At 41.2% G+C, this 21,191-nt stretch overlaps 1 protein-coding gene across 2 annotated transcripts in view; it reads left to right on the top strand.

Annotated features, from left to right (window-relative positions):
* Nucleotides 1–21,191, top strand: part of JMJD1C (jumonji domain containing 1C) — a 362,032-nt gene that overhangs the window by 313,681 nt on the left and 27,160 nt on the right. For both annotated transcript variants that reach the window (XM_089683212.1, XM_089683213.1), the window contains 7 exons: nucleotides 7,035–7,236; nucleotides 10,311–10,525; nucleotides 12,388–12,540; nucleotides 14,433–14,522; nucleotides 15,054–15,181; nucleotides 18,520–18,733; nucleotides 20,082–20,290. In XM_089683212.1, the coding sequence (XP_089539338.1) occupies nucleotides 7,035–7,236; nucleotides 10,311–10,525; nucleotides 12,388–12,540; nucleotides 14,433–14,522; nucleotides 15,054–15,181; nucleotides 18,520–18,733; nucleotides 20,082–20,290 (1,211 nt within the window). The remainder of the gene's footprint in view (nucleotides 1–7,034; nucleotides 7,237–10,310; nucleotides 10,526–12,387; nucleotides 12,541–14,432; nucleotides 14,523–15,053; nucleotides 15,182–18,519; nucleotides 18,734–20,081; nucleotides 20,291–21,191) is intronic.

Below are 21,191 nucleotides of genomic sequence, written 5' to 3'. Positions count from 1 at the left end.
ATTTTGCTATTAAACAAACCTGTCCAGTAAAAAAAAAAAAAATTAAAAATCAAATTTCGTCATAAATGTAGGCCAAAATGTATTCTACTATGTCTTTGCTAAAAAAAAATTCCCAAGGCATGTAAATTAATTGTTTTATGTGAAAGTTATAGCGTTTACAAATGGCGGTATATATACTGGGATTTTTTTTTTCTTTACTAGTAGTGGCAGCGATCAGCGGCTTATAGCAGGACTGCAGCGGACATTCTGCTACTGGGGGGAACTGACTTAGTGTCACTGACATCCCCAGTGACATCAGTACAGTGATAAGTAAGGGGCGATCAAAATGATAACTGTGTGCTAGGTGTGTGTTGCTATGGGGCGGTGTCTGTGTGTTTCACTGTAAGCATCGGAGATCCTTTGTAATCGCTGGGCGCCGGCGAGTTATCACTGGCTGGGACCCGGTGATTGACAGCCGTGGCGCCTCGCGCATGCACCCCCTACCCGGAAATGCAGAATCGCATATATATGTGGTTTTGTGCACCCGTGCTGCCCTGTAGCAGTATTTCTGCTACAGGGCGGTCGGGCAGCGGTTAACATTGCATGACAAGTCGCATCCAATGTTCTGGTTCCCTGGAACCCTGTTCTAATAGCTGCAACGCATGTCGTAGCGACTTTAGAAAAGGATTGTGCACTACTTGTGTGACTTGCTTGCAACATGCACTGAGCTGTATGATTGAAGTGGCAGCAAGTCACAAAGCAGTCAGATGTTAGCCACATTGGTGTGAACAGTGGCTATATTGTCCTTGCTGCAGTTAAGTAACACCTACAGGTCTTTGTGTCTGTGTGGACAATGAAAGGAGGAGCAGCAGAATGAGTTTGTCTCTCATTCTGCACTCTCCTATCAGCATACCCCTTGAACTTCAGCACAAGTAATTGACTTTTCATGCTGCTTTCCCTCTCCTTTCCCTAATATAAGACGTTGATACCAAGTCCAATTCAGGTATTTAAACTGCTTGCATTAAGAAAAAAATATCATATCAAATTTATTTTATTACATATACCTGGAGTTCAGCTCTAAAGTTGAACATGTAGTGAAGTTTAGCCTGTAAAGTGGCATCAGAGAGTCAACTACTGGCACCTAGCGGTGCTTTCATATACCGCTATGGATCTTCACATCGTTACTGGATTCCTTAAACCCAGGACCACAATTATGAAAGAGATTTGGTGCACTTGCCTGCTCCACCTCACTATTGGTGGATGTGGGAACCCATACCTAGGAGGACTTAGCAGGGAGGGACACGGCTAAAGTGCTTGCTTAGCAAATGCACGTGTCAGGGTTACCTTCGCAGAACAAGTTGATTGCGCTACACATTTTACATATCGCCGGGTGTCAGAGCATGAGCAATAATTCTAGCACCAGAGTTGCTGGGTAAGCCTGGCCATACACTATACAATTTTCTGTCCAATTTCCTTCAGATTTACCTTCAACTATGTAGTGCAAGAGCCTGCCTAATTGGATGCAATTGAAAGTGTTGTTAATTCTGACCTCATATTATATGGTTTTTGGTAAATCTAAACCAAAAATCTCAGGAAAATTGTATAGTGTATGGCCAGCCTAACTCTCTACTGATGACCTGTAGAGGTTTTTAAAGCATTCCCTATAGAAAATCTAGTGTACTGCAGTTCGCTACTTCACAGGCGCAAGGTTTTACACGTTTGGTATCTACTCAGCGTGACCTCATCTTTTATGTTTTAAATTGGAGAATTTTATGTGTGCCCTAAAATAGTTTTTTTGCTGAAATGTTGTGTTTCCTAAAGCATTGCGCTAATATCCTGTAACAAAAAAATTTGAACTACTGCCAGTTGTGTTCTAGGTGTTTACTTTCTGGACATATGTAATGATTTTTAAAACCTAAAAAAATGCAAAAATGGCTCTGATAGTGAAGGGGTTAAGCCTTCAGTTTTGGGATTGGTAGTAACTGGCTGCAAGATGGATTTTCCAGTCATATCCAGTGCCCAACCCAACGCCTGTGTTGGCATCGGCTCACACTAGGTGTATTTTGTAATTCTTGCAGAGAACATTTTCACATCCTGCATTGATTCTGTAGAAAATTCTAGATAGTCAGTACATTGTGGACTTCTGAAAAATAGCACATTACAAGCTGGGATGGCTAAACTTTTGTGAATCCCCAGGCAAGTGTCCCGGTTGTTTTGAATAACTGCAAGTTATGTATCAAGTCTCTGCTTGCTTGTTTTAGCTGAGATCCTTTACATGGCATTAGAGGTATTAAATCACTCATTCATGCTTGTGGTTGGTTTTACAGTATGTCGGCATGTTCTCCTGTCATATGGTGTTATTGAGGGCTGGTAGCAGTGTGTCTGCACAGCTGTCAGTCTCCAACGAACAGAATCTGACTTGTATATAATGAATGCTTATAGCTTCTACCCTGTCTTATTTACATTGAAACTCAGCAGCCCTTATGTTCCAGGGACGTCCAATAGAGGCTTTGTGACATGCTCCAGCTTCAAAGAACACCCACCATGTCATACATGCAGCATATTAATCCCCCCCCCCCCCCTTTATAACCGCACTTGAACTGAGTGTTAAATTACTAACATCTTTTCATATTTGGGGATTTGCAATTAAATCTTAAGCAAAGACAGACTGTTACTGGAGCGACATTCATCGGCCTCCCCCTCCCCCCCTTCAGTTCATGAGTCAGTGATTGCCATGTTTTTACAGGCCGCTCTGGCACTGATGCGTGCTCGAGGCTCAGCTCAGACTCATGAAATTATTCAGTGGACTGTTTGTCTTACTGCAGGCTGTTTTCGGTGTCTGTGAACTTGAGTGCTGCTGGAAATATAGCCGAGCCACAGCTATTTCTGTACCGTGGGCAGTTACATTACAGAGCTCTGCAATTAAGTTGTTGACGTGAAAACCGTGTAATAAATGGATGCATGCAGAAATAAATGGCTTGTCAGGAGCAGAGTGAGCGGTCGCTAATTTATATCGTTAATCTGGCCACTTTCACGTGGCTAATTTTTTCATTAGTCACCCACTGTAAGTTTAATGGATATAAATGTGATGAAGGCAAAGATGTGCTGAGGTGTGTTGCTGCAGCTGACATTATCCTTCAGTGCATTCCAATGGTTATTCAATAGGTTTTGTTTTTCGTTTTTTTTTTTTTTTTTTATTTAAACAAAAGCATCCTATTCTTCAAACAGGCTTGTGCCCATGTTCTTCCCCTGTGTTGCCTACACTCAAGCACAGAAGTGTCCTGTTCTTTAAACAGGCCTGTGCCCATGTTCTTCCCCTATGTGGCCTACACACAGCCACAATAATAGTTTTCTTCCAGTGTTCATTGCGGAACACAGAAGACCTCTGGTTATATGCTTTGGCTCTAGGACAGCCATTTCAACCGTCTTACCACAAAAACGAAACATCAAAATAATTTCCAGGTCTTTGGCAACCCCTGCAAAAACCAATTCATTTGGAGTCCATGGCAAAAAATGCCCCTCACAAGGGTAGTCAGTGGGAAAAATGCCCTCCTTTCACTAGTAGTCAGAATGCCAACCTTACAGACAGCTAAAAAGATCACTGGTGTGATACTTGCTCTGCCAAGTAGCACTAGCTCTAAAACTATGCAGGCACCTTCAGATGGGAGGTCAATCAGCCAAAGATAATGGAACTACTAGCAACTTCTGAAGGAACCATAGGGTTTCACTAACCTCTGTTTTGAAAATGGCTGGTATAGGAGTTTGAACAATGGACAAATCAAAAACCATGGTTTCTCTAAGTGGCTTTACCCTTGCATACATCAAAGTAATCCCAAAGTGGTAGGTGTATCCTAGTCCTTCTGCAAACGATTTATCTCCAAGGTATGCAAAGCCACATCTTGGTTTTCAACTCCTTTCCTTACCAAGTTCTTTTGTGTGGATGCCAATGCATGTGTTGGGGGTTATAGCCTCTAGAAGGAGATACGCAGTTTGATTTACTCAGGTTCCCACTGTGCAGGTGATTGCGGTGTGGAAATCACGCTGTTCTTAAAGATATGTGGGGCTGACATTTGCTGTTAATGGCACTCCCATGCATCTTAACCTGCAGTGCCTTTGTGGTTGTTGGAACTGCAGGGAAATCGCATGCTCAAAAGCACCATGCGATTTCCCTGTGTGTTTTTAAAAAGGTACAAGCACCTTTGTTGCAGGAAACGCAGGCATGGTAGCCCCTTTCAAATGAATGGGCTGCGATGGCCACTGAAACGTGGGCCACCAAATCACACAGGTGTGAACCTAGGATGAGTGTCCAACCACCTACAGGTAGAGCAGATACCCAGAGGTATGCTTTGTATTCCAATGAACTGCTAGAGAAAAGAGCCTGCAGTAAGTTAAAAAATTCCCCCCACCAGCCACCATGCAAGTGTTGCCTGCTTGCTCCTACAACGCTTCCCATTTGTTAACATACTATTAAGGCAAAATAAATCTTCCTATTTGGTGTGCTAAAACTGTATTGAGTGGGGATTTCACGTTTATACGACTGGGTGCACTGGTTTCAATATATCTCTAAAGTAAGTTTTGTAAAACTAAACATACAGATGAAGACAGCCCTTTGAGAGGATGCTTCTTAGGACAATTGTTCATCACACTGACCAAAAATCTTCTGATTCAGTAGGAACTGTTCATCTTTCGGTCCATGTGTACAGCTGTCTGTTCTACAGAAGCAGATCTAAGGTCATCATCAGTTTCTGTAGAGATGGGATTGAGGTTCATCAACATTGATGAGGAAGTAGTCTTCCTCTTGCTGAATTTATATTTGTTTTATTTTGCATAGACAGCTGCAGGGGGAGAGGGATTCCATGATAGGGGAACGGATGTCAAGCACTAATGGCTCATACAGTTTACTTGATTTTCCTCAAGTCATAATTTAAACATCTTTGAATGGAATGACTAAAGAACACCTATGATGAGAGGAATGCAGTGGCTACCATTCCTGTCATGGTGGTCCTCTGTCTTTAAAGGACAATTTGTACTGAAAGATGCATTATATTGCCAAAAGTATGAACTTTAATGGCATCCCAGTCTTAGTCCATAGGGTAGGGTTCAATATTGAGTTGGCCCATCCTTTGCAGCTATAACAGCTTCAATTCTTCTGGGAAAGCAGTCCATGAGATTTAGGAGTGTGTCTAAGGCAATGTTTGACCATTCTTCCAGAAGTGCATTTGTGAGGTCAGGCACTGATGTTGGATGAGAAGGCTTGACTCTCAGTCTCTGCACTAATTCATCCCAAAGGTGTTCTATCGAGTTGAGGTCAGGAGAGTTCCTCCACCCCAAACTCATTCATCCATGTCTTTATAGACCATGCTTTGTGCATTGGTACGCAGTCCTGTTGGAACAGGAAGAGGTCATCCCAAAACTGTTCCCACAAATTTGGGAGTATGAAATTGTCCAAAATGTCTTGATATGCTGACACCTTAAGAATGCCCTTCACTGGACCTAAGGGACCAAGCCCAACCCCTGAAAAACTACCCCACATCATAATCCCCCTCCACCAAACTTTACACTTGGCACGATGCAGTCAGGCAAGCATCAATCTCCTGAAAACTGCCAAACCCAGACATGTTCATCGGATTTCCAGACAGATTAGCATGATTTGTCACTCCAGAGAACACATCTCCACTGCTCTAGAGTCCAGTGGCAGCATGCTTTACACCACTGCATTTCATTGCACTTGGTGCTATAAGGCAGCTGCTCGACCATGGAAACACATTCCATGAAGCTTTCTACGCACTGTTGTGCTAATCTGAAGGCCACACGAAGTTTGAAGGTTTTTATCTATTGACTGCAGACTGTTGGCGACGTCTACGTCCCGTGCGCTTCAGGCACTGACCCCGCTCTGTCATTTTACGTGACCTACCACTTCGTGGCTGAGTTGCTGCTGTTCTCAGTTGCTTCAACTTTGTTATAAGACCACTAACAGTTGACCGTGGAATATTTAGTATTGAAGAAATTTCACGGATGGACTTATTGCACAGGTGACAACCTATCACGGTACCACGCTTGAGTTCACTGAGCTCCTGAGAGCGGCCCATTCTTTCACAAGTGTTTGTAAAAGCAGTCTGCATGCCTAGGTGCTTTATTTTATACACCTGTGACCATGGAGGTGATTGGAACACTTGAATTCAATGATTTGGAAGGGTGTCTCAATACTTTTGACAGTATAGTGTGTATGGAGGCGGCCATTGCTGAACTCTTTAGAAAAAGCGAGTTGTCTGTGATGCTGTCTAGAGACCTGGAACAAGTATGCAAATCAGGTGGGTCTTTGTCAGTTCAAAAACCAAATATATCAGCCTCTGCATTTACCTTGATACTGCCAACTACAGCTGACCATAGAGGGTTCAAATCTTGGCCAGTTCAACAGGGACTGGCCAAGATTCAAACCATGCATGGGCCAGCTGAATGTACCCATGTTGATCGATCTATCAGCTTGGGTAAAACCAGCCTGTAGGATTTTGAATGCGATTTACTACTAGCTGCTATTATAGTAATCACTGTGTTCACCAGGCGGGGGATGGCTGTGGTTGCAGGAAAGGTAATCGCTCAGTCTATGGCCAACTTAAGTGAAAACTCCTGATCTTTTCACCTATTGTGTGTTAGTGACTCTGAGAGTTCTTAAACCACATATTATGAGTCTACATCTGAAAATGCCAGTTGCTAGAGTACAGTGGAAGCAGTGTTTATATTTCTATTAGTTTTAAAAGATCTTTGGATGAAAATATCCTGTATCTAAAATTTATTTAATGGAGGAGCTGGATAGTTGTGGGTTCCAGAGCAGCTGGCCGGTGACAGAGCATCACCATGAACTTTCATTATAATCACTGAAATTGCTGATTTCCTCAGAATAATTAGTTTGCTTATGATGCGTGCTGGGTCTTATCCTTGGAAATGGCAAATGTTGCTTTCCTGCTAACCTCTTCCTCATTAGCAGCTGATGCAGCACATGTGGATGGCACCCTTATCTCTATTCTGTGATGATGTTTGTTGTGTTGTACTTTCAGCTGGCATACCTCGTTCAGTATTAAAAGACTGGAGGAAAGTGAAGAAACTCAAGCAGACTGGGGAATCCTTCTTGCAGGATGACTCTTGCTGCGAGATTGGGCCAAATATACAGAAGTGCAGAGAATGCCGACTGATCCGCACCAAGAAGGGCGATGAGTCCACCCACTCTCCGGTTTTCTGCCGATTTTATTACTTCCGAAGGTAATACTGGGACCACTGGATTGTGCTCATTTTTTTAATGTTTGCTCAGTCTCCATCACCGTCAATCCCATATTTAAAACCTATTTTGAGGATACTTGAAGGTTTTCTCCAAAACAGTATGTATAGATTTGTGATGATAGCTGTCAGACATGTAAAGATGCTCTTGCCTTTAAAGCCCTTTAGCCCCTTTTTTTATAATTCTTATAAAGTGTTATGAAGTAAACCCCCTGGGCCATGGGCACATTAGGGACGTACAGCGTTAAATTATGGCAGTTTTCCACGGCAAGGCAGGCCAGGTGCTGTCCACTGACACCCATAGACATTCCATGGCATGCTTCCCTACCATGAGAGAGAATTTTATGTTGTATGCCTCTAATGTACTCCTGTACCTGAGCCCTTGCAATAAATTTTTCATTGCTTGCTTTTGTTTTTTTAGATAGATCATTGAAGGCATTTTGCTTGACAAGTGCATAAAAAAACTTTCTTAAAATCAGGGTGGTTTTGTGCTTCCTGTGTTCTCAGGGAGCATATTTATCCATCCTAGATCTTATTTTGGATTGCAGAATAATTGGTGTCTATGTTGTAGAGATGGAGGAGAGGGAGGGTTTGGCTAGTTTAGCAAAAGATAATTCTGCGAGATGACACCACTCCCACCATAAAGATGTTGTGTGTAGTCAGCTCACAACAGAACAGAGGAGCTGAATGCAATGAATGAAACTTTTTCTTTTGGTGCATGTTAAACAGTTTAGCAAAATAATTAGCTTTGTAGATAATCATTGCCTTTGATGCACTATTATCTATATACAGGGTCTTGGAGTGTCTGTTTACAGTCTTCAAATATTGCTAGATGCCATATGTTCAGTCTCCTAAAGCCGGCTATAGGTGGATTGAAATTCGGCAGATATATCTATATCTCACCATGGTAGATGCAGCATCGGTCCCTCCACCGGCTCTGCACTGAGAACTGTGTGTTCAAACACTACTGATTGCTCAGTTCTCTCCTCCGATCTGAGCAGAGAGCTGTGACTGTCAATCTAAAGCTCTCTGCACGACCCCTCCAGTGCTCATTGGAGTGCTGGGCTGTGGGGAAGGGGGGGTGTAGAGACTTGCTCAGGCTCTTGGAGGATCACTGAGATGCTGAACCAGCTGCCGTCTTCTGGGCGTTCCCGACCATATGGTTATGATCTTCTCAGAGCCTGGACAGTCTCTGTAACATTAACTGCTGTTGGCTGAAACCGGGTCACAGGAGTGCAAAATGAACTGCACTCCGGTTATCCAAAAAAAAAAAAACACAAGCTGCTTTGCCTTTTAGGCCTCATGCACACAAGGTGTTTTTGCAGTCACTTTTAGGGTCCTCAGGCGGGTTTTGTTTTTTCTACTGCTTCCAAACAGCCCTTCCTGTTATCCTAGGTGTCCATGCACACATAGACTTTTAGAAGCTGTTAGTTGTAGTAGCGATTAGCAACAGGAAAAAAAGAAAACCCAGGGCCAGTGCATCCAGGTGCAGCAGTGTTTTGGCAGAAAAAACGCTTGATGCGTGTAAACTTGTGTAACGCTAGACACGGTTAGTGCTTCAGCTTTAATTTATTCTGGCCAATGAAATGAATTGATGCCCAAACGTTTGACGCTTGTAAAAGATTAGGAGTGTTTTTATAATGTCCTGTGTGCATTAGGCCTTAGGTTTGTGCCAGCAGATATGCTTGTATGCACTGTATAAGGTAAACGGAGTTAACATATTATATTCTGCTTGTCTACCCCATAGATACTTAACTGTATCTTGTAATATTAAAAAGAAACAAGGCACATTTTTATCCTCTGGCTTTTTTTTTTTTTTTTAAATCATTTTCAGATGTTTTTTAAAGCCATATAGCAATCCAGTAAGTACATCCAAATGCCAAGGATACAGTGTTCTTTACAGATATAACTGCAAAGCAGATCTTGTTCCCTAACTATGGGCAGATTGAATTCACTTCAGAGATCAAGCCAGCACGTCTCTTGTTACTGGAGTGAAAATGGATTTTATCTGCCTAGAAATGGCTTGTTTACCTTAAAGGCAAATAAGTCTCCATATTTCTTTCCAAACGGCGATAGTTCTAGAACAGTTCACTTTTTTCTTTTTTTTTTGCTCAGGCTAATAGTAACATAAAGTGGGATAGAGATGGGTTAGCCATGTACAGTAAACACAAGAAGCTTTGTCCTGAAAATTAGCCTAAAGAGGTTAGACATATGGGAGCTTTCACAGTTGACATCATTTATATGTGCAAGGTAGAAGATGATGCAATGCCTATCTTTGTCTATTTAGTAATGCAGACCTGGATCACAAATGCATGAAGCAAGGATGAACATGAAAGGCCCGAACAATGCGCATTCAAACATTAATCAGCAGCTCTCATCTTTCTGTTCCGATTGGTTACCTTCAAAGGTCAATAGGACATATTGTGAAGTTCCTGTGCCCTTGAGTGTCAGCCACCCACCAACATACTTATCAGACCCACTCATGAGTTCTTCATTGTGCTGTCCAATCTTGACACCATGCAACCTTTGCACAAAAAAAAGTACCAGCCATGTCCAACTCCTATTATGCTATTGTGTCACTTGGCCTGTCGTTCCATTGGCTGGTCCTTATCAAGGCAACTCCCAGCCGTCCAGAGGAGTATGCTTCAGCCATGAGAATAATTGGGCTAAGTGGAACACATGTGCAGAAGGAGTCAGGCATGGTGTGAACTTATTTCTGTAAAGAATCTGTAATGTTGCGTATGGCCACACTGAAGTACTCTGAAGTGAGGCTGAAGGTAATTATTTTGGTAGGGGATAATTTGGCAGGGAAAACATTTCAAAGACTGCTTTAATAAAGGTGAAGTTGTCCATTAAATATTTTCAAAACCTCTATATTATTCGCTTGTGTTCCTTCACAACTCATTAGACTCTGAAAATGCCAAACCCCAAAAACATCGTTCAGATCTAAAATCTAAGCGGAAGAAAACATTCCCTTATACCAGATGCTTTTCAGAGCGAAGATCCAAGAGACACCATCCGCTAGACACGAATACAATTTATGTTCTTGTGTATTACAGGTTATCATTCAGTAAAAACGGGATTGTTAGAATAGATGGATTCTCATCGCCTGACCAGTATGATGACGAAGCACTGAGCTTATGGACACATGAGAACTATGAAGATGATGATTTAGATCTGGATTCCATAAAATACGTCTTGGGCTACATTGGAGATAAATTCTGTCAGATGGTGACGTCTGAAAAAGCTGCTATGTCCTGGGTGAAAAAAGATGGTACGTCGTAGTCTGGCATGCTTTCAGAATAAGCTTATCCCATAATTACAGTCCAAGCCTTATTTCTCTATAAATAGTCTGTGGGAACTGTCTACACTACGCACATCCAATAGATTGAATGAGCAGAGATGATGAATGGGATTTAACTGAGGTTAATATGGAGTAAAATAGCATGTCCCAATAGGTATAGTTGGTAAATTGAAAGGTAATAAACAAGAACATTGAGCCACATCACATGCAAGTGCCTGAATGGAAAATGGTCTGTTTCTATAACAACTGATCCCAATCTCACTTTCATTTCCTAACTTTGCCTTCAAACATGAAGGGCTTGTCATACCATGTTCAACTATGAACGGAATAATACAGGGTGGATTGATGTGAACTGAACTTGTTTCTAAGATACTGATCAAGAGCCCCCTCTTTGGAATATATGTGCCTTTACTACCTTTCCTATCATGCTGTCTTTATGATGACTTACTTACAGTGGGTCTGGATGGTTCCCCATTGGGAATATGTTCTTCTATTTTAAGATTATACAAGACCATTGCCTGTTTACTGAAAGTACCTGAATTTCCCATCCAAGAGGCAGTGTCTTCACGTTGGTCTACTCGCTTGCACCTCTATGGGCAACATGCACATTCCATAAATTCCAGTCTAACCTGCTGATTGATATTACAGTTTATCAATTGGTTCCAGTGTACTGATTCTGTCACATGTGCTCCTGAAGGGTTCCTGAAACTCGTAGAGTCCACATGGGAATTGTAATCGTTATCTTTGCATGTTGTGAACACCTATGTGGAATATAATTTTTAATGTCGTGCGATATATTTTGATGGTACATAATAAAGTTGTTTTCACACTATTCAGTTTCTCTTCTATTTCCCCTCAAAGTCCATGACTAAATAGTTGTACGTGATTTGCTGGGATGTGGACAGCGCACACACAGTCTGGTTTTCTCTTCTGCTATAGACTTGTTCATACCATGTCTGTTGAACTTGCTTTTTCTGCACACTACCCCATACAGTGGGAAAATTATTTGATCCCCTGCAGATTTTGTAAGTTTGCTCACTTAAAAAGAAATTTAAGGCCTACAATTGTTTTTGTATAATTTATGTACACAGAGCAGCCATAATTGTTCATTACATATGCAGACTCTTCCTGTAACAATTGTCGGTCTCACATTGCAAGTCTGAGTTACGTCTAAGATAGGGATGAAGTCATTGCTCATCTAAAACTTCATTTAGGGGGTAACTAACTCCACCCTTGCTTCATTATGGCTGATGAAGCATAGGAGGATAATCTGCTCAGATCTTGACATGGTAAGGAGGAATGGCCACCTAAAGCTCCAAAACCTTTTTTTTTTTTTTTTTTTTTTTTTTTTTTTAACTTGGGCCTTGGGGATTACTGGTAACAAAACTTCTCAACATGCACACACTTTATGGTTTCTGTAAGTACCTGTTAAACTTGCCAATCTCCATTTTTCTGTACAACCCCTGAAGGTCTAGACATAAATTTGACCTAAAGTCATCACAATGCCAAAACCTCTGCAATTTGCAAGATGGTGCCAATGTCTCTACTATGAACTGAATTGTGAAATGACAAGAGTGGGGTTTAGTCCCAGCTTGGCCAGAAGTGATGGCCTAGAATGCATAAAGGGATCCTTAGTAATTGGTGTGAAGGCACAGGTACACTTCAGCAGTATTATCTTAGATGCTTTCTTCTTGGCAAATAAAACTGAAAAACTGCATACTAACAAAGGCCTTTTAATCAAGGTCGCCCACCAGAAGAATGTTAACTTTCCTGGAATCAAATGTTTTTGCATCTCAGACTTTCATGCTTTGTTAAATTGCTCTTTATTTCAGTGAAAATAGCCTGGAAGAGAGCAGTGCGCGGTGTGCGTGAGATGTGCGATGCTTGTGAAGCCACCTTGTTTAACATCCACTGGGTTTGCCAGAAATGTGGATTTGTGGTCTGTCTGGATTGTTACAAAGCGAAGGAACGGAAAAGTTCTCGAGGTTAGTACGCATGAAGCACTCCATTCTGTGCTGTGTTTACCTTGCCTTCCCCCAGAAATGCTTAGCCAGCAGTCATGTTCTAGCTGGTGAATTGCTATTTCTGTGCTGGAGAAACTCCCCTTCAGTGATTACAGCGAGCAGTTTCATAACTTCCCTTTCAGTCTGCGTACAGCTCATTCTCAGGTGGAGCTATCCTGTTTCATGCTAATGCGAAATGAAGATTGAAATGTGTACATATTTAGTGGAGTTCGGCTCCGGGGGACTGAGGGTGAGCTCAGCTATACTCCATAGATTTCAATGCCATGATTTAAAACGTCTTCCTCCAAATAGCATGATACTGCTACCCTATAAAGAATACAGTGTATGTGTGGTTTGGAATAGGGCCCAATTTCAGTATAAGAAGGCTCACAGCACATTCATCCTGGCCTGGCAGGAAGTGAGCACAAGCTGCAACTCAGACTGAAATGTTAATTACATAAAGAGGCATCTTGAATAACGCAATACCTGTAAACCTTTCCATACTGTGACATAACTATATGTACTGTCCATAAATGGACTTATTCTTCCTTTAAAATGGACAACATACTTTAAGTGGTTGTAAAGGCTCCAGGTATTTTACCTTCATGCAGTCCCCCCAAATACTTACCTGATCCTCTACGCGGTCCAGCGATGTGCACAAGAGCCTTGGCTCTCCAAGGAATCTCTCTCCTCATTGGCTCATACTCAATTGCAGCCAGTGAGCCAATGAAAGGAGGGAGGGGGGGCGGGACACAGCTCTGTGTGTGAATGAACACGCAGAGCAGCAGCTCAGAAGCGAGCCTGTTCAGGTCCCCCCAATAGCAAACTGCTTGCTGTGGGGGCCCCTTCCAGAAGGGAGAGGACAAGAGCGCTGGCGGGGGACCCAAGAACAGGAGGATCAGGGTTGCTGTGTGCAAAACCACTGCACAGAGAACACAAGTTTTTTTTCAAAGCCTGCCTCTAATATCACTTTTACAGAGTTCATTAGCCGAACAGGAACAGTATGCCGCAATACTGGGCTATAGAGCTTCTTTTTTCACTAAAAACACTAGAAATTTGATGACCCATAATATGTATAGCCATCATTACCCTTCCACACAATGTTATAATATTGTTTCTTAGTAATATTTGCTGTTTTTGTACCCCGTCTGTTCTGCAAACCTTTCTAACCTCAAAAGTGACCTAACAGCCTAATTTAATTAAAGCTGAATAAATAAATGGTATATACGGATCAGCATATTTTACAAATAAATCACTTTGCCTGTTGATGGGATAGGAGAATTTTAATCAGATTAAAACATAAATCCATACTATGGTAAGGAGAATTGATTTTATCTCCATAAATTTAATGACCCATGAATTCTGTCAGAGCGACACTAACAAATGGTTAAAGAGCATCCTCTGCTCAGACCAACAGTTTAAATTACCTGTCAAAACCGGGATGATTTAGTGATAACATCACAGCACAGCATGTCAACTTCATAACCTTGAAAGGGTGTTAATTGACCCATAGGCTTCAAGAAAAGGAAGGTTTTTTTTTTTCTTCTCCTTTTTAGCTTCTGATATTTAACCCTTAATAGTAACCAATCCTTGTAATACAAGTTGCTAGCTGGAGCAATTTAGAAAGGGCATTTTCTACTTTAGGTGTGCTGAGATTTGTAACTGAGCCAGCTAATGCCTAGATGGAGTGCAGAGCTAGGTTGTCACAATAAGATGCAATGAAAAAGATTGTGGTGGCAGGTTATAATCACTTTCCCTAATGAAGTCTGGAACTGGTATGACTGCCAGGGAATTGCAAAGGGTTGATGAGGAGGTAATGTGAGGTTTGTTTTATTACTTTTATTACAATGGATTTTTTTTTTTTTTTTTTGTAGATAAGGAACTGTACACTTGGCTGAAATGTGTCAAAGGGCAACCTCACGATTACAAGCACCTAATGCCCACACAGATTATTCCAAGCTCAGGTAAGACATATTAAACATGTAATATACCTGCTTGTGATGTATGAGTGGGACCATTTAATTAAAACTCAGAGTCCTTAGTTTAAGTGGCCCTTGCTCTTCAAAAGGCTGGGCACCCCTGACATAGAATACAGCTATAGGCATTTTAGGATGCCCTTCAGCTAGCAGAAAATTGGAATTGAAGCAGTACCAAATCTGTGCAGTCTGCGTACACCAGTCACAGTATACCTGTACAAAAAAAAGTATTATAATTCCATCTGGATTATGGTATATTGGAAGTCTCAAATTTGTAATGCATTAATGATGACTGTGTTTGTCACAGACTTTAGTGATTGATATCTTCGATTAGTGTTCTCTCACTCTGGAACCTTATTTCTGATTATGCTTGTTAACAAGCTTATGTTCAAACTTTCCAATTTAAAAAAATAAATAAATATCCCATCTAGAATTGGCTGTCCTAGGAGGTAGGCGTTCTTTGCTATTTTTCAAAGACTGTAGATGAAGACCTGCTAAATATCTTGCTTTTTGTTTTAGTTCTCACTGATCTTCTGGAAGCAATGCACAGTCTCCGAGACAAATTTGGGATTAGGTCACACTGTCAGTGTGCCATTAAACAGCATTCACAGGTTGGCAAGCTACCTACACTGAATGGCGTATCACAGGTGAGGCTGTGTAACAGAAATCCTCAACATGCATGTCTATGAACAATTTCTGAGGGTTTTTTTTTTGGGTCTCGCTTAGATTGGGAAAGGGTTAATACCTCTCCAGTTTTTACTGTTCTCCCTGATTTAATTGGGGAGATTTGCCTGTGCAGTCAACAGGAGAGTAATGCTAGCCATACACTAGTCAAAAAATCGTTTGTTTTCAAAAAACGAACACGCGGTTATAAGAGTAAGTGATATTGCCATCATGTAATGACCGATTTATGAACATTAAATCCTTCAGTGGACATAAATCAGTTTTTCGTTTTTGTCCCACATACACAATACAAACTGTGATTTATAAACGGGGAAACACATGGAACTTTTCCTTCTGGACAAAAAAAAACAATAGAACAAACTGTACAAATGACAGATTTGCTAACAATTTTTCATCTAGTGTATGGGCATCACAAGTGAGCGGTAACCTCCAAGAGGGACACAGTTATCAATTACAATGTCTTTAGTAGAGCAGGGAAAGACGAGCCCTTGACAGATTTTTATTGTTGTATCCATGTGGAGATTTTTCCTCACCTCTGTGTTGTCAATGCACAGAGGGACACATCCCCATCAAGGTCTCTCAAAATTTGAAAGGGGTTCTGAGTCTTTTCCACTCTATCAACATTAACCAATCATATAAATTTAATCATACTGGCAGTGATATTAAACAGAATGGACCTTGGCTCTAGGACTCGTATTTTAAGTTTTTTCAAGTTTCATATTTTTTTTTCTTCATTTTGATTGAGGTTTCTGACATTGTAATGGATTCTACTTCACTATTTGGCACATGCGTATATCCGGTAAAGCTCAGCTCTCTGAATCTGGCATTTTTGAATCTCTGAAACTGATCATTTTAAACTGGTAAGAATGTCTTGCTTCTGATTTACACATTATTCCTATCTTTTTGTGGTGATTTTTTTTTTTCTTTTTAGGCCTCAATCACATGCATGCCAAGACCCGTAGTGTTTATGCGGCCGGAACCAGCAGGTGCTGAAAGCGGGCAGCCCATGCAAGTCTATGGAGAATCAGTGGCTGAACGAACACAACTGCACTGTCTCCATTCAGGGCTGCTCGCCTGTCCACCAAGTGGCTGTGTCTGTACAAACACTGTTTCCCCATAGACTTGAATGGGCTTTCTACACGTAGCATCTAGTGGCTAAAGCCGCATAAACACATGGCTGTTCATGAACTGCGGGCCTCAGCGCCCATGTGAATGAGGCTTTAAAAGTAAAATCACCACAAAATGTATGAATAACGTGCACACCAGAACTAGTACATTCTTGACGGCTTAAAATGATCAGTTTCGGAGAGATGCCACAGATGAGCGCTGACTTTGTGAATGCGTCCTAATTGGACTGTTTTGTTTATGACCAATTTACCACACCTACATTGTCGGTTTTCTTAAAGCCCAACTCCAGCAAAACTTTTTTGGCTGTAATAAAACAGACTTCTCATATAATTTGACTCATCCGTCAATCATTATGGAATATAGTAATGCTGTATAAATATAGGTTGTAAGGTGTTAGGAGGACGAGAACCGCACCAAAGGTTTAGGTGTCCCAAGAGTAGTTTTCTTCCTGTTCAAAAACAGGCCTACGCATTCCAGGAGCAAAAAGATTGCCCTTTGATCAGGGCTAGTTTGAATAGAGTGATATGAGTAAATGGAGGGTCAATTTAACTCGGGAATAAACTCTTTATCCTGTAAGCATGCTTCAGCTGGTTGTGTAGGGGACAATCGTACTTTACAGTATAGACTTTTCTTTACACGGAGGAACCAAACCAATTTTGGATCCCCGGCTTCCCATTTGCACTTTCAATGTATAGAATAAGATAACAGAATGTCAGTTGTGTTTTTGTATTATATCAGATTTGTCTTTGCAGCCATGTCTATTATACATAATTATACAAATGTTTATTAGGAATGCAGTGGAATTTCGGTGGCCGAAATGTTTCGGCTGAAAACGCCCCTGACGGCCATTGGCCAAAATGGAAAAAAAAAAGCACCGATACAGGTGCTGAAAAAACCCCGCCCCTTGCCACCGCCTGCCGTCACTGCCACTGTCTGCCACTTGGTAGTTCTCAGCCTTACCTGAGAAAACATCTATCCCTGCTCTGGGCATAGAGATGAGTGAAGGAAAGATGGCCGCCACTCATCCCTATGCCTTTGTAGGATCGGAGCCATGTCACTTCCCGTTCCTGCCATATTATTTTTTTTTTTTTTTTTTTTTTTGTAAAGCACTAGATCATTGCTTTTTTTTTTTTTTTTTTGATCCAATGCTTTATATTGTAGAGGAGAGATGTGGGGTTTTATTGACCCCATATCTCTCCGTAAAGAGGACGTGTCACTATTTATTTTTCTATCACAAGGGATGCATGCATTTCTTGTGATAAGAATAAAATTGATTACATTTTTTTTTAAAGGGACAGTCCAAAAAAATTTTTTATAAATTAAAAAGTTTAAAGTGCCCCTGTCGTCCCACCCCATGCTCGCACATAGTGGTGAACGCATACGTAGGCCATGCCCACATATGTAAACAGTGTTCAAACCACACACGTAAGGTATCGCCATGAACGTCCGAGTAAGAGCAATAATTCTTGTAGTCTTGTCTCATGTTCTGTCCCCCTTGCTATTGTACAGTGCTGAGCAAGCCCTTTGGCGCTATATAAATACTGCATAATAATACTAGACCTCCTCTGTAACTTTACACTGCTAACCTGCAGAAAGTTTTAAAGCATCACCCATGGAGATAGTACCGCAGTTTCACACCATTGCATAAGCGTGAGCAATTTTAAAGCATGACATGTTGGGTATCTATTTACTCGCCGTAACATCCTCTTTTTCATATTTTACAAAAAAAGGGGGTATATATTGGGGTTCTTTTTAATCGGTTTTTTTCCCAGAAAAAAATATACATTTTTAAAAACTGCGCGTTTCGGTTGTCAGCCAAGTGCATTTTGAAGTTTTGGCACCAGAATTTTCATTTCCGTGCACCACTAATGTTTATTTGTATTCCCAGAATGACCTTACTCTCCTATCTCAAGTCCTAACTAAGAGTTACAAAAATCATTCTGCTTTATGTATGAAAGGAGATCTTTAAGAAAATATTCCATCAATCATATTCTTTGATCAGTTTTCCAACCAAACTAGAAGTAAAATTGTCACTTTTTTTTTTTTTTTTTTTGCTGTTAGCAACAGGAACATGCCTACAAAATGGTTTTTCATTAAAAAAAAATTTCATAAGTATTGGCCAACCAAGAAAGTGCTGTGTCTGACCTGATGTGCATTTTGTTCAATTGTTTAGGTGCTGCAGAACGTTCTCAATCACAGTAACAAGATATCTCTCAGCTTGCCTGAATCACAGCAACAGAATTCTCCTCAAAAACCGGAAACCAACGGTAATGTGAGCCCTGGAAGTGACAGCAGCGCGGATAGTAAGCTGGCATCCCCCGAATCCCATTCCTCGCTGCATTGGCTAGCAGACCTGGCTGAACAGAAGGCCAGAGAAGAAAAAAAGGGTGAGTCTCTATCTAATTAGTGATGACACCGAAATGACGATTACATTGACAATTCCCCATTGCCAGCAGCACAATCACAGCGGTTCTGCTGCCACATTACCCAGTAGAAATAATTTCTCACTGGCCTAATAGCTGCAGAATCAAAGTCACTGTGACATCTCACTGGTTCATCCAGTCAGGGAGAGACACCATAGGTAAAGGTGAGCAGACTTGGGCCCATTTCATGTTAATGTGTGTGAGCGCAAAAGTGGGTAGGACAGTCAGACATATACTGCTGGGGTTAGTTAACAAAGGGGAAGGGGGAGGCACTTTGGCCTTCTCACCTGTTGGTGTGAACGGACTTGTATCATGACTAGAAATAAAACAATGAAAAAACTCTTGCGCCAACTAATAAATGTGCAATAAAGAGACAGTGAATGAATGCTGCAGATGACATCAATATGTGTTCCCACATGAATGTGCAAAATTTTGAAATGTAGCGCTGCTATAGAAAAGACATCAGCATATATGCAATATAACATAATCCTGTGTGGAAATAAAGTGCTTAAACAAATCGTCCATAATAAAGTGCAAATAATTGCTTAACTATATCAGTCCATATGTCAGAGGGATATGGAGTGTCTATAAGGCGTGGAGGAGAGAGACGGAGATCATTTATACACGCGCTGTTAAAGAAAATTGAAGGTGAGAGTTCTGGTAGCACTAAGGTGGCACAAGATTGCACAAAGTGGATTTTAAGCACGAGCACTTTAAAAACCATTGGTGTTGGTAACATATATGACATATGGACTGATCTATTTAAGCAATTGATTATCATCATTTTTTTCAAAGTATTGTATCAGGACTACTTAAAGGAACACTCTATTAAAAGAATATGGGACTTCCATTGCTTGTTATCACTTCTCATCCTAGTAGTTTACATTGCTGGCTTGTAACAAGCATGCTGCAAATCACTGCAGTAAAGTCTTAATTCTTCATTTGTTCAGAATCGGCGACTCAGAAAATGCTGAAATTATTAGAACAAAATTAGCAGTCAGACAGCTAGCATTTCCAGGAGGTGATCTGCACATTTTTCAGAAGTTGACAGTCAATCTGTGAGATCAGACAGGGTAGTAGCTGTCAAATTTTGGATGTTCTCTGCCCCCTGACACTTGCTGACATGTCAGGTTTGGAAAAAGGCTACATAAGGGGCACATTCAAATCTAGGCTTGCACAGTGATAATAAAGTAGCAATAGTCAGATTCATGAGTAAGCCCAGTTGTTGCTGGTTCTCTTTATTGCACACAGTGTAGCAGGTCTCTCAAACTTGTTACTTTTAACCCCTCCAACTTCTCTGTTGTCTTTGCAGAGAATAAGGAGTGTCCAGTGGGAAAACATATCAAGGACGAACAAGATGGTAACGATAGTGTAAACTGCAAATCCTCATCACCCCCCACTCAGACCAGCGAACAAGGCTCCACACTGAGAGACCTCCTGACCACCACTGCTGGAAAGCTGCGTCTGGGATCCACTGATGCCGGCATTGCCTTTGCACCTGTTTACTCTGTAGGAAATCCAGTGAGTGAAAGCTGCACCATTTTTTGTATAGTATACCCATCTCTGTGGTTTGTTTTACATTTATAAATAAAAAAAATGCACACCAGATTCATCTGACTTTGCATGTGTGGGCTGTTTGATATTGCAGAAATCACTGGAAGGTAAATAATTCAACAAGGGGAAACAAATTATCTTAGCAAACAGTTCTCCTATATGAGTTGTCTGCCAAAGACAACTAAAGACGAGGGACAGAGCAGCAAAGTTGTCTTTTAGTGATGACATGCAAGTGTTGTATTTAACATTTAATAGACAAGAAAAACCAAGAGAGCGCTCCAAAAATCCCCAAACAACTTTGAGTTTATCTATTTAATCTACCCATCCCTCCCAAAGTGTGGCTGATTTATAGGGCCTTGACCATTGAAGAAACAGGGCCCATAATGTTTTCTCCGGGTTTCCAAGTTTTGGCTCCTGTTAATTTTTTTTATTTTTTTTTTCACATGCTTATTCTAAGCACAAGCAGTTAGGACAGTATAGTATATGTACTTTTTATCAGCTGTAACTAAATGTGTTGCTCATAGCAATCGGCCAAATACGTGATGGGTTGGTATTGATATAATGTCTGATTTTGTGATCTTTAGAAATAAGGCCAGCTATGAGCTCTTAACAGACAACATAGAGCAAAAAAAAAAAAGATTGTACTGCAAATTCACTTCTGCATTTGTCTCCCGCTGTTTCCAAGACTGAGAACTGAACAATCAAAGACTGCTGATCACTTGGTTCTCAGTCTTCAGTGAGCAGAGAGCGTTGACTGTCAGTCACCTGCTCTCTGCTCTGTCCCTCCAAAGCTCATTGGAGCACCAAGCTGTGAAGGCGGTGGGAGTGGCTGGCCCAGGTTTTCAGCTACTTGCAGATAGGCTGAGCC

Source organism: Staurois parvus, unplaced genomic scaffold, assembly GCF_062004578.1.
Source record: "Staurois parvus isolate SC_StPar_1 unplaced genomic scaffold, SC_StPar_1.0 ptg000303l, whole genome shotgun sequence".
NCBI lineage: Eukaryota > Metazoa > Chordata > Amphibia > Anura > Ranidae > Staurois > Staurois parvus.
Note: the sequence above shows the minus strand (reverse complement) of the source record. Positions and strands in the feature narration are given on the sequence as shown.